The 14,547-nt window shown below is 37.9% G+C and overlaps 1 protein-coding gene across 1 annotated transcript; it reads left to right on the top strand.

Moving 5' to 3' along the window:
• Nucleotides 1-10,714: 10,714 nt before the first annotated feature.
• On the top strand, nt 10,715-12,242 carry LOC138208021 (guanylyl cyclase-activating protein 2-like). Its single transcript, XM_069165650.1, has 4 exons — nt 10,715-10,912; nt 11,003-11,152; nt 11,877-11,985; nt 12,115-12,242. Exons 1-4 carry the CDS (start codon nt 10,715-10,717, stop codon nt 12,240-12,242), a joined length of 585 nt encoding a protein of 194 aa, XP_069021751.1.
• The last annotated feature ends 2,305 nt before the right edge of the window (nt 12,243-14,547 follow it).

Raw genomic sequence — 14,547 nt, 5'->3', positions numbered from 1 at the left:
GACCTAAAACTCGCATTGTACATTTTGATAGATGGAAAAGGAATGAATCTAAGCTCAACATACTTGGAGCATTTTGCTTTTATGCTTCTGTAAAAGCATTATGTACGGACAACAATCAGACTTTAACTTTTTTACAACTTTACGATTTCCTCATTGGTTTCTGAGTGAAGTTTTAAACTTCCAGAGGATTGTTTTATCACAATCCTACAATATCAGAGCTAAGATTTACTTCACGTAAGGAAGTTATGCCGCTACCAATTTAACTAGTCTCCGTCTGTCGATATAATATCTCCAAAACACATTTTATCTTGTTGTGATTGATGTTAATCTGGTAGTTCTGACATTATAAAAAAAAAATACATATTTACAACTATGGGTGACGAACACAGATCAATATATGATTCTAAATCCTGAAAGGTGCATTTCAGGAGATCAAATCAATTTAACTCAATTGCAGCAGCATGTTGGGATGCCGTGTGGCACTGGCCAGTGTTTCTGCTGCAGTGTGTCTTAGTAGGATTTGTCTCCCTGTAGCTTTTTCCACGTACCTATGGGTGTTGCTGTTGTTGTTTTTTTTCCATCTTTAGCTCGGCAGTGCTGCTGGGATCAAACTGTATAAATGATTCAGGATTTCCTATAGCTCTCAACCCAAACCATATTCCCTCAGCACCCCTTTGCACACACACACACACACACACACACACGCACACACACACACGCACACACACACACACACACACACACACACACACACACACACACACACAAACAAAAACCAGCCAGATAAAAAAAAAAAAAAAAAAAAAAACACAAAAACACACTCTCGGGCACTCGTGAGAACACGACACCACCCCAAAAATAACTGCATTCACTATTTAGAGGGTATCAAATGTGCTTGAAGGCCAGAAGCACTGTGTCAAAATGGGAAGTAGCTGTAAAGTAAGAATGCGCAGTAAACTTTATTATTTCAATCTTTTTTTATTGTTGTTGATCTTGACTCCTATTGTGGTCAGCACATCATTTTGTCATGTGGAGAATCGAAAAGCTTGACAAAGTCTGCCGTGCCTGGGTACTGCTGCTAGATTATGATTGTATGATCACTGACTGGGAACGACTATCTTTTACCTAAACTCAGGGGTGTTTTGCAACAAAGCGCACTTTTAAGTTGTGGTTCTTTTCTAAGGCTGTGTAACTGCTATGGAGACGAGTTTAAATAGAAGAGTCAAAAAATTATATTTCCGTCGCTTTCATTTAATAAATTCAACAGTATAATCCTAGTATTTACGACAATTGTTCTGCATTACTTATTCCTCCAAATGTTTCACAATAAAAGCCTGGCTAATAAATGAGGGGTTTCTACCTGCTGAAACACTATCATGCTTTTAATTTGAAATGAATACAGGAAGTGTTGAGTTTGTATTAAAGGCTAATGCAGTAACTTCAACAGGGCAAACGGTAGCGGATCAAAACGAGCCTTTGAGTTGACATTGTGAATCAATCACTACAGCTTAAATATCAAAACATCTCTTTTGTATGATCTCAAACCACTTAAAATAATATGTAACTGAATTTCAATCGGATGAAGTGAGCTGTGAACACTTTCTCTCTCTATAGGAGAGAAACAAAACTGGCAGAACGTCGATCTGATGCTCCACAACAGCACTACACTTCGCCCTAAACGCAATGCTTTTTAACCAAAATCTATGATGACCTTTTGTTTTCGCCCACCAACTGTTTCCCAATGAAAATCTCCCGGCTCCATTACTCATAAAGACACAAACCATTCTGTGCACATTCATTCTCCCTTTTGAAAGAAACCCTTTCAACTATCACACCACAATTTGACTCTCTTTGTATAACTGTTCTGTTACATGCCACCTTTGACACACACACACACACACACACACACACACACACACAGTGAACCTATCATTTTTGGTTTTGGTAGCCAATTACCCAAACTATCTCCATAACGTGTGGAGTTTTTGAAGTATATTTTTCATTTGAACTACTTTTCATTGCACCTGAGAAATCGTGAAGAACCAAAGGACTTCTGTTGCGAAACGAGCGAGACACCTGCCCTGTCCTTGGGATACTTTCCATTGGTGTGTGTGTGTGTACCACTGAAAAAGAAGTAAAAAGAAGGAAAGGAAGGAAGCGTTAGGACCATATGTTGACAGAGAGTTGTGCAGAGAGAAATTAAAAATCAATGTGTTCTCCTATCATCCGAGCTATTCTTCTTTTTCCATCACAAGCCGCGGTGACCGTCGACCTCCACCGATTGTTCATCACGAGACGTCAGAAAAAAAAAAGAAAAAAGTCTCGAAAAAAACGCGGCTTCGACCTTGATTCTTTTTCATTAGACGATTGATGGAACTGGCCATTAACTGAGAAGTCAACATTAATCTCTATTGAAACCCAACCATAAAAATCAACAGTCCACCCCTCTCAAGTTTGAAGCGGGGAGATTTAAACACCTGTTCATTGTCATTTCAGGATGTTCGTTTTCAAGGACGGTTATTAGAAAAGGGATTATAGCTCTCTTCTATGCAGTTACATAATACAGAGGAGGGTCTGGGTTGTCCTTTTCCCACAGTGGGAAGAAAAAAAATTAAACTCTCTGACAATACTGCGTGATAATGGAGCCCCGCAGATGAACTCCACAATAGACCGACAGTGATAAAAGATAACAAATTTCATTCTTTAGCAATGCAACAATGACGGGTCTCATTCAGTCGGTGTTCCTTTATGGGAACCAAGATAATGGCAGACTATCAGCATCGAGCAATCGATGTTGTCCAGCTCTCCACGTAACTCGGACAGTCCATTTTACATATATATCAGCTTACATTCAAACCAATGCAATCAATTGAACACATCTAGTGGAACAACAATGGTGGTATTCATTGCATCTACTGTTTGCAATGTGATGGTGCCAGATAAAAAGTGTTACACTAAAGTATAACTTTAACTAGAATCTGCTTCTTTACCAGCAAAGTATTGTGTCTTTCCCTTTTACATTAGATTGCATGCATTTTGATTTTATTCTAAGAAGTAAAATCTTTCCTGAGTCAATATGTCCATAAACCTGGATTTGAAGTCACTTGGGATCTACTTTCAATGTTAAATGAGTTCCTCAGGTGACAAAATATGTTAAAACTGTTGTATTTACTGTTTATGCAACTCGTAGCTTGTGAGTGGGCTGGACTGAGAGACTTGACAGAGATGTTAGGGCAAGGTTGGACTATTGGTCATCCTGGGCAAAGACCAACATCTTCGCAAAGCATTTGAACACTTTTAAGTCTCCAAATTCTTCTCTTAAGACAGTATTTGCCAATTCAGAAAACAAGGCATTCATCGATTTTGCGTTCTGCTTATGTAGTTCCACAGAAAAGTTCGCCTCATTTTTTTATCTTTCATCTCTGTTTTGACATGTTCATCTTTGAGTTACATGCTGTTTACCTGCTGTTTGTTGTTGACTACGGTGCTTTCAGAAATTTTTGAAAGTTTTCTTGCACTGTGCAAAATGTAAAAAGCCTTATGAACTCAACAAATAAACCTCCCAAAAACAGCGGTGACCCTGACAATTTTACAACCTTCCTAGCACTGCCAGTTGAAATGAGAAAAATTGAACAGACATATAAATAATTGTCCTGCTCCCAGGCAGACAAGATCCTTTCTCAGAGGGTTCAGAGGTGAATGTGTGCTGACGTTTGCTGCTAGACTTTTCACTGATAATTGGTAGAGTATCATCTTATTTCTTCAACTCCACAAAGACATATCTTAGTCATCTTTTTCGACCCAAAAGTTGCAACAAAATACCCCAGGCAATACCATGATATGCAATATTAATCTGAATGTACCTCAAAGAGACAACAAATTAAACTCAGGAAGTTTATAGCGTGTGTGCTGTACTCAGATTGAAGTCATATATTTTTAGGATTTTACAGGATGCAAAGTGAATCTGTCTCTATAACATATTGAAGGCTTACTTGAATAAGAATTAAGCCCGCTATTCGTCATCTGAACCTCTGGGAAGTCAAAAAGAAGAGAGCTTCACCCTATATTGGCAGATGGTAACAGATGGAGGAAGTAAGCAAACACAGAAAGCTCCTATACGATATGAGTGATGAATTTAAAAAAAATTAAAAAAAAGTGTGATTTATTGCACTTTGGTGCTGCCTTTGATGTGATCCTTTGTTGCCACCCAATGGACATTCAGGTGCAGGCAACGTGAAACTGTAGGAAACTATTGACCAGCACTGTGATTTTGTTTTGTGGTCCCAGTCTGGAATTTACCAAACGCATTATGTAAGAAACCGTTCACATGTTACAGCTATGTCCAACTCATAAGTAAGTCTGCATTTTGATTTGGTCTTTTGAATTACTTCTTTCATAGGTCTGTCAAATATCATTAATATCATAGGATTGAAGTTACATAGGATGGAAACTGAGCAATCGCTATACGGGCTGAAAAGCTTCAGTTCAAGCTGCCAAGTTAGTTAACAGAAAGGTATCATTTTAGTATATATATTTCAAAACGATTCATACTTTATGGTTGATACAGTAACACATATAGTGTCACAAAAATGTAGTATGATCAGCACTTAACACAAATCTCATTTGTGCAAATAGAAGGACATAAATAATACACTATTGTTTTTACACTCCTTGATACCATAGACAAAAGGGCATCTGCATTTTTCTTTTTCAAAAACAGCATCACAATGTATATATCCATTTGGGATTGTGATAATGTTATTATACTAAATTATATGTAAATATGTCAAGAAACAAGTTCACGACAACATGCTGCAATATGTCCTATGAGCATGTTGATCTCCTCCCTAGTCATCCAGTTCTTTAGAAACAATTATATTTAAGTTGAATTTTATACACCCTTACATTATTAATGAAAAATTATATCTTTAAAGTTGTTAAGTCTTGGGATTCTTGTATTATTGATATTGTATTGATGGGCGGTCGTGATTTATTAATGTGTTTTTTATATATATATATATATATATTTTACCAGTAGTTGGTATCATGTCAATCAAACTGCACCAACAGTGTGCAGCCCAATACATCCAACAGTGAACCAATGTCACCATCTGGTGGACAAAGATGAACAAGGTCAATATACTGGCCCAACAAAAATCACCATTTCTTCAAGAATATGATTTTTGGGGAAAGAAAACGCAGTGAGGATATGAGAAATAAGAATTAAAAAGACAAACAAATCTCAAGCCCTGTGATTGACTGCGAACGTGGACCCAATGTCCGTTGGGACAGGCTCTATTTTCTAGTAACGTAAAAATGTTCTATTTCTTAATTTATGTCTTTACATTTTCTCGTTTATTTTTGCATCAATCACTGTAAGGCATGCAACCCACAATTATAAAACGTTCAGATAAACGTCTTATAATATGTAAAGGTGAAATTGCATCATGAATGAATGGACAGATAGAAGTGTTCAACGAACCGAGGAGGAAGTAGCGGTAAAACTCTTGAGAGGAGAATCCTTTCGCTAAGAACCTAATCTCATTACAGACTTGTTTGACTTTGTTGACTTAAATATAATTTTGGTGTACCGACAAAAAAATAGACGTACACACAGATCTAACTGACCTTAACAAGCTTGAACAAATCTTCTATTCTTTTTTGTTTCTTTTGACAGTAACACTTCTTTCATTAATAATACATTTACTTTTGTCCAGAACAAAGTTCATTTCCATATTTACACCTTGTTTGTTGAATTTATCACAGAAGGACGGATTTCAGGTCGTACCTGATGTACACAAATCACAGTTTGTCTGATCGAATAAATGAAATCCTGTCGTTTGAGTGCATTTTGAATTTTAGAAGTGTGAAGTAACGGCATTACACAAGTCTATACAAGCCTGTATATGAATGTTGCAAAGTAGCTTAGGTTGTAAATGTTGTTATGTTACACACGCATGCAATGTACTTGAATTAGAATTGCCTGCCCGATAACATTAAGCTACAGAGTGATGCATTATAATATTATACAACATTATAATCAACTAATCTAATGTCAAATGTCTCTTATTTTTGGCAACTTCAAGACATGAATAGAATATCCCACGAAGCCCGACATAAAATCCTCTTAGAGACACACCGACTATAACCTTCTCTATACCTCAGCCAATACAGGATAAACGTTGACGTTTTTGGTGAAAGACTGCGGAGACTGCGGGTTGTTGGTTAAATAATTTGAATGAGGATTGTGAGTGACTTTATTTAATGTCAGACTTATATCAGGTTTTAAAGTTTAAACTCAGCGGGACAATGCTTTTGTATAGTCTTTACAACCAATCTTTCCAAGTTATTGGATAAAGTTAAAAATGCCAAATGTCCTCGAATGTCCTAACCTTAAAACGAATCTAATTAGATGCGATAGCCGTAAAAATAGCATCAAAAATAGTTTCTGTTGGACAAAATTTTTGTCACGTAATTAGCACTCGAGCACTCGCCAGATTAAGAGAAGTGATAACTACATGTAAGATTGTATTAGTAGAACTGGCAAGTTCGACACTGGAATGAAAAATGTGGCGCACAAAATTTGTTGCCACATGGTTTAACAACTCTGTCTGTTTTTCTACGACTAGCTGAGCCACCCGTCAGCCTGTCTCATCAATAACTAGTTATGTATGTTATGTTAAATAACAATATAAATGTAACTGTATTTTGCTACTAAGTGGAAAATATGTAATTACAAAAGTACTATTCAATATTTTGGTTATCAAAGTGTATTGTATATTTGGGAATCTGTATCAATAAAAATAAAACAATATATATATTTTTTTTTTAAATTAATCCACGTGTCCCTTTAATAGCACAGGTATAATGCTCTTAAACCAGAGTCTGTTTCTGCTGCACTTTGGGAGGGACACTAATCTCCGTGCAAAAAAGGTTGACACATCAAGCCTGACGGAGCCACATAAACAGATCAACAACAAAAAAAGGTTGCACGGTTTCAGCATCGAAAAGTTGTTAACTGAATATATAATGTATAAAAGGAAGAGGATGTTAAATTGTAAAGGGTTAGCTACCCCCCTTTTAACCTTCTGAATGAACATTCTGCCAAAAAGACAAAAGCAACTAAATGTTTTTCCTTAATTACAAGATACAGGATATATAAATATCAAATATATGCATGGGAAAAATTGAAATTCCCTAATGAGAGACTGGAAATTCAATTACAGGTAGTTTGAATGCATGGTACAGCATGGTACACGCATCCCTCTTAGGGGCCTCCTGTTGTGTGACTACCTAGAGTAACCTCCAATCACCTCTCTGGGATTTAAGGATGGATCACACTGTTAATACAGAACCCACTAACCAATGAGACATCAGCAGGAAAGGAGTCCTAAACAATACATCTGGGATTATTTGAACACTTCAGATTTGTGTCGCAGCAGCTCATCCTAATTAAATCACAGGTTGGAAACACTGCTTACCAATGCGATAGGTCGAAGACCACTTTACACTTTGCAACTATACAGAATACAAACATACAGAAAGTGTATTTACTTTGTGTAAAATGGAGGGTCATTGGCTTTTAACGTGGTGGACCATAGTATAATTATTGATAAATCGAGATATGTTGGGTTGGTATCTCCGCAGCAGCTCTACAGCAGCTCTCGACATTTTCAAACAGCAAACCAGTGGTGTCTACTGATGGCTTTACTTCCCCTCAAGTGCTGTCTACATATGGGGTACCGCAGGGCTCCATTCTAGGACCAATTTTATTTATTCTGTATCTGCTCTCCTTTGGTCAAATCATGATACAGCAAGATATTTCCCTTCATTTCCACGCTGACAATACTCGGCTTTACTTGTAGCGTAAACCGTCTGACTAAAGCCAAGTTCAGACTGTCCAGATTGTATCAAGATTGTTTTTTTAAAGTCCGGAAAGAAAAAAAAAAAACACTGAAAATGCAATTTTAGTAAACCGGATCCAAATCACATTTGGAAGAGATTGGAAATGCAGTTTGAATCAGATTCCTACAGATCCAGATGCTCTCGTGACAAATTCTGTGTTGGAAAGCCGCATCACCAGCAAATCCGCGCGTATCGTTACCACGGCAACCCACGCAGATAGGTTGCTGATGTGTGGACGCAACAAATCTGATCTGCTTACTGGCAAATAACAGTGTGGACACAGTCTGTCCTAAAGAACTGATTTGAGAAACAAATACGATTCAGCCGCAGTCTGAACAACGCAGAGAATATGTTTCCTGCCTAACCGCCTCGCTGTGGTTAAGGATTGGACGGCAGAAACTTCTCTTCAGCGAAACCCCTCCAAAACGTAAATCCTTGTTTTTGCCGGTGACACACTTCTGGCCATCTTTTGCCTCAGCTCAGCATTCGGTGCCCACTTTCACTCAATCTCACTCTCGTGTTCAATTTTAAAAAGTCAGCTTGATTGTATTTTTTTCCTCTGCAGGAATATTTCCAGATTTAGGTTTTGTATGACTTTTAATGTTCTCCAAAGAGTTATTTAGGCTTTTATTTAATCTCGTCTGGATTATTGTAATTCTGTGTTTACTTATAGCCAAAAAAATCAACGCAAGGATTCACAGTGTTCACAATGGCAGCCGCCAGATGTCTAACCAAATCACAAACGCAAGCTCATACCACTCCTTGTTTGGCTTCATCAGCTCACAGTCTCTTAAGACTTACTTTTAAAGTGTAGCATTTTCTTAATTATTACTTATTTTTTTTAGTTCCTTTATGTGTTTATATTTCATTGTCTTACCTTTACTTATAACTTTGAGTTTGTATTGGATTGTTTTCAAGTTCTCTTTCATTGTCTTTGTTGGCGAATGATTTTGTAACAATAGTGCTGAAAAAGGTTTTATTATCATTAAATTATTTTCATTTATTTCCATTATCATCATCAGTATGAGTCTTAGTTGTCAAACAAAAAATACACACTAAGCAGTTAGTGAGAGCCCTCAGCATTACGTTTCATCGAATCGTCAGAAAGTGGTGTATAATGTAAAGCTGGTTCTTTATTTGAAAGACCACAGCTGACAGTGAGCTGCTGTTCTTCTGTTCTGCAGCTGAAGCTGACTGACAGGCTGCAAACTCATCAACCGGGTGCTTAACAAGAGATCTTTATATTGTCCGGGCCTACTTTAAGGTTTGGAACGTCACTTCTTCCCGCTAAAATCAAGTGAACAACATAAATTGTAAGATGTTTTAAAATCTCAGATACACACACACACACACACACAAAAAAAAAAAATCTACTTAAAACCTGAGTAACATACAGAGAATGAGTATAAATTACTAACTAGGATGCTGAGTAGTTATCTAATTAGTAAAATGGTGAAGCATCAAACAAGCAACTATAAATTATTCTTAAAACATTGTTGGACACGGTTTGAATGCATTCAGAGATCCTCTCCCTCCAAAGCACTTGTCTCTGTAGCATAACAACAGCACTAATCTCAAGTGCAATCTAATTAAAAGAGACTGATACACCAAGTCCGTGTTAGCATGACCTCACCCATGTAAGTGTCTTAGCTTCTTTTTTTCTAAATAGAAAAATAACACGGAGCCTGATTAACGACAGCAACGGATTTGGACAGCGGCCATCCGGAGCATGTCGATTCACGGAGCCACGTGTCTCCATAGGAGCTCTGAAAACTCAACTCAGGATTCTGGTAGCCAAGGCTTCAGGGACTGTTATTCATTTTCCAGGTGTTTCATCATAAACCCCAAAAATGGGTTAACAAGTTCACGAACAGCTCATCTTGACAGGGACATGTTTTTTGACAAGCCTTACTGAAAACCATGAATGTTACACTGCCTCTGGCACAAGAGAAAAAGGGTGTCACAACTCATGCCACATCAAACCCAACTCTGTCGCTCATACAGCTTTTTAGACTCTTTTATCTCTTTGTTTTGTTGTTTCGTTAAATCGAAGTGAAGAAGTGCTCGAGCTGTACACTACCGGGCCAAATCCAAACAACGGACGGTCACATTTTGCAAACAGCGGGTTAAGAAAGAGGAACATAAAGAGACAGACATTTTTTTAAGTATAGTGTGCAAAAGTTCTGGGCACTAAAAGTAAAGTAAATATGCTTTAAAAAAAAAAAATAGCGTTACGACTACCTTTTCTTGTCAGTTAATTTCACACAAAGTGCAGGAAAGACAAAAGGGGTATATAACCAGTGTTTTCATTCTCAGGAGGGACGTTGTTCCAGGCATCGTGGTCAACTCGCCACAGTTTGGAGAATTTAGACTTGTCTCCATTGATTTAGCGTCGGCAGCTAATCCCAGACTGAATGGTGTCCGTTCTCTTACATACTGTATGTTTATATTGCCTTACTTAAATGTATTGTATGGCATCAATGGAAATGCCAACACCGTTGATTTTTTTTTTTTTCAAGTTAGAATGATTCATATACATGTTCTATTTCAACCACTCGAGACTTTGGCCGCGACCCAGATTTAGACGCACAACCTAATTAAGGTGGCGAGAGGAAAACCCTCCCGTAATCCCGCAGTAATCCCGAGGCCACTCTAATCACCTCGCTCCTACGAGCTCTGGGGATCCCGCGGGGCTTTATAACAAACACCTACGTCTGAGAGAGATCTAATCCAGGTGTGGCTGCTCCGTCGCCGAGACTAAACCCCGAAAGGCTGCAGGACGATGGACGGCTGAATTACACTTTCAGCTATGGGGCAGTCGCAGCAAACAGAGAGCTGCGAGAAGATTGATGTCAAAGCCCTCCAGGACATGTATAAAAAGTTCGTCGTGGAGTGTCCGAGTGGATTACTCTTCCTGCACGAGTTCAAGCGCTTCTTCGGCGTGGACCCGACGGGAGAGGCGTCTGAATACGCGGAGAACATGTTTCGGGCTTTTGACAAAAATGGGGTAAGATGAGTGAAAGCGGTTGCAGCCTGACTTCCCGTGCGTCGTCCAGTACGGTCAAAATGTAACCCCGACTTTTTTCTCATCTTTTAGGACAATACGATTGATTTCCTCGAGTTTGTGGCGGCGCTGAATCTCGTTTTCCGGGGAGAGCTGGAGCATAAACTGCGCTGGTCGTTCAAGGTGTACGACAAAGACAACAACGGCTACATAGACAGGGATGAACTACGGTCAATAATTGATGTGAGTCCTACGAAGTCGACTAAATGTCTTGCGGGTGTTGGACACGAGTAAAATATTGAGCTTTGTTAAGAAGAGAGATTAGCAGTTATTTTTTTAAAAGCCGAGGAGCAAATATCGCAGCTCAGCGTTTCTGAGATGACGTCAGTCTCCAAAGTAGTGAAAGTATTTCACTGTAAGAATTAGGGGAGTATACTGGCGAGAGTTTGAGTATATAAAGTGATTATTTTATCACATATATATAAACCGGTCCAGAAAGCACGAAGGACTTCTCGTCATCATGCTGCAGTGAATGTAAATGCATCTTCTGGTGTTTCTGTTGTTTATTAATGACCACAATATCTCTAATTAAAGTCTGAATAGAAAAAAAAAATTTCTGCTGAATTCCAAATCTTTACTTCACTTAAAAAAACTAAACAATGCTATCGTGTTTTTTTTTGTGTTTTTTTAAATCAATTCCCCAAAACCAAATTATGATTGTGCATTTGAACTATTAATCTGTATCTTTCCCCTTTTTCATTTTTAGAGAAGTGGTCATATTTTAAAAAAAAAAAGAGTGTTCAAGATATATTCTGGATTCATGCTCAAAGAAAAAGTCAACATTGATGCTGGGGTATAAAAATGCTGAGTTATCTCTCAATGTATTTCAATCCTGGGCAGTTATTGAGTGCATCATTACTACAGCAGCAGTGTTATTAAAATAAAATCTCCCCCCTCCCCCATCTAGAGTATCTACCGGGTTAAGAAAAGCTCAAAGCCCAACTCGGGGGAATCACAGATGTCAGTAAACGAGGTCGTGGAACGAATATTACAGGCCGTCGACACCGATGGAGACGGTGAGCATTTAGTCACATTTAGAGTGCAGTCATTGAAGCACGGTGGGACGAGGAGATGTCCTATATTACCAGTAAAAATAATTATCCTGGAATGCCTTTTCTTTTTTCTTTTTTTTTTTGGTTCTTCAGGTAATATCACAATGGAGGAGTTCATTCGAGGTGCGCAGCAGGACCCCTGGGTGCTCAACATGTTGAAGCTGGAAATGAACCCGGCCGGGTGGGTGCTGGAGCAGAGGAGGAAGAGTGCACACTTCTGAAGTGTCGAATGCACTTTTGGGCATTTAAAAGGAAGAACAATCACGGATAAGATCACGGCTTTTAATCATATCTGTGAAGTGTATTAAACCGACACAACACGTGCAGTATAACGTTCACAGGCTGTGAATGAAGTTGTCTACTTTGCCATTTAGATTTTAGTTAAGGGACAATAGTACTTGCAAATGAGTTTGAATATACTGAAAAATGTATCATTTCTTATAACACTTATCATTATTTTGTGCTTTTGTTACTACATATACAATAACAGCTCGAGTTTATCTTCATGTACTCTTCAAACACCAATGTCCCGTCATTTTTAAACAAGTACATACACAGTGTATTAAACGCTCACTCAAGTTACAGCCTTATTTTTAAGTGTCATTGTGTAAATGATGATTCATTTTCATGCTTTTTTTTTATTATTGTTTATGTGCTTTTTCACTTGTTATTTTTTTGCTTTATTTTTAAGCAAAAGGTAAATTTACTGGGACACTATTATATTATTACTATGCAAACTAAATGAAAGTACTGTAAAGTAATATTGTTTCGCTTTACTGCTTAATAAAAAAAATAAAAAAAACTTGTCAACACCATTGTCATGTTCTGCATCCCAGATATACAAATACAACATAAGGGCTACTGTCAAAATTTATAATGAAGAGCTGAGCATGCATTTTAGGTCTATGTCAGTAGAAATAGACTTAAAATGCATGCTCAGCTCTTTATTAGAATTTATTTTCCATCTCCCCATCAACAACATGACTAATGGAGACCTCAACCTCTGGGACTTATTGTAGTTCTACTTCAGTCAGTCGCTATAGATTTTGTGGTAAAGCTCATTGTAACCTCATCTAAAGGCAAACTGCTCTAGCATTCTATAATGCAGGCCGTACTATGCAGCGTAATTCTGTATTGATGAAACAGGGACCAACAACACTTATAAAAGATTAATTCTTCTTCCATTTTTACTCTTCCATTACACAGTAATGACAACATTAATTGTAATACAAACTTAAACCTGTAGGGGTCAGGGTTGACATTACAAAGGATGGGCATTTCAAGCAAAAATACTATTTGAAATTCCCTCTGAACTATTTGATTATTTATCGACTATTTGCATTACCCGTGAAGCTCTGGAGTAGGACAGCAACATATTCTTATTCTTTTAATGTTGTTTGATGGTAGAGGGCAAACAGCTTTTAGGCGCATTACTGTCACGTTTTGACGGGATCAATGACGGGATTTACAACCAGGTGTGTAATTGCTACTCTTCGACCTGACATTTAATTTATAAAGCATCTGACAAAAAAAAAAAGGTCAAGAAAATGAAAGATTTTAAGGTGTAGAAGTGAATTAAATCGAATCTACACAAGTAAATTGACAACCTGAACAGCTACAGAACCATTTACTCTCAGATATTTAATAATAGTACACATAATAATTGTGCATTTTGCTTCCAAGTGTCTTTCTAGGCACTCAAGGACACCATACAAACATGCAGTAAAAATATAAGCAAACAGCAAACTATTAGGACATCAATAAATAAAACAAAGCAGCACTATATACAATAATAAGTTAACATAAAATATATATATATAGGTTTAAAACTCCAAATCAAAAAGGAAAACTTAATTTGAGTGTAGTCAGGATGAGATGGAAAAGGTGTGTTTCGGGGCAGGATTTTAAGTGAGGAGGATGAAGGTGGAGGATTAGAGAGTACGGGAGGGTGAGTAGGTGTGAAGGAGGTTTGAAAAATACGGAGGTGCTCGGGTATGAAGACCCTTGAAGGTGGGATTCAAAATCTTGAAATCAATACGTTATTTAACAAAAAGCCAGTGAAGCTGATGGAGGACAGGGGTGATGTGTTCTTTGGAAGCGTTTCGGGTAAAAAATACAAGCAGCTGAATTTAAGACCAGTTGAAGTTTATGGAGAAGCTTGAGAGTACGACCGGAGTGGGTAGAGTTATAATAATCGATATGAGATTTGAGCATGTGTGAGAATGGCAGCGTTGCTGGTTGAGTGATATTACTGACGTGTGCTTCAAAAGATAATGTGCCGTCAGGGATTGCACTCTTAACCTGGGGGGGAAGGAGGAACTATGGGATTGTCAATACTTAGCTAATACTTAGCTAAAGTCAAATCCTTTCTCTCCGCGAAAGACCTGGAGAAAGTTATTTATGCTTTTATCTCCTCTACGTTGGACTATTGTAATTCTTTGTATGCTGGAATCGGCAAAAATCTTTTCTCACGCCATCAGTTGGTGGAGAGCGCTGAAGCGAGAATATTAACTGGTACACGCAGGC

The sequence above is a fragment of the Embiotoca jacksoni genome, unplaced genomic scaffold, assembly GCF_022577435.1.
Source record: "Embiotoca jacksoni isolate LCO1_2020_lvr unplaced genomic scaffold, fEmbJac1.0.p SCAF_35, whole genome shotgun sequence".
In the NCBI taxonomy this organism is placed as follows: Eukaryota; Metazoa; Chordata; class Actinopteri; family Embiotocidae; genus Embiotoca; species Embiotoca jacksoni.
The sequence above is the reverse complement of the archived record's forward strand: the minus strand, read 5'-3'. Positions and strand labels throughout refer to the sequence as shown.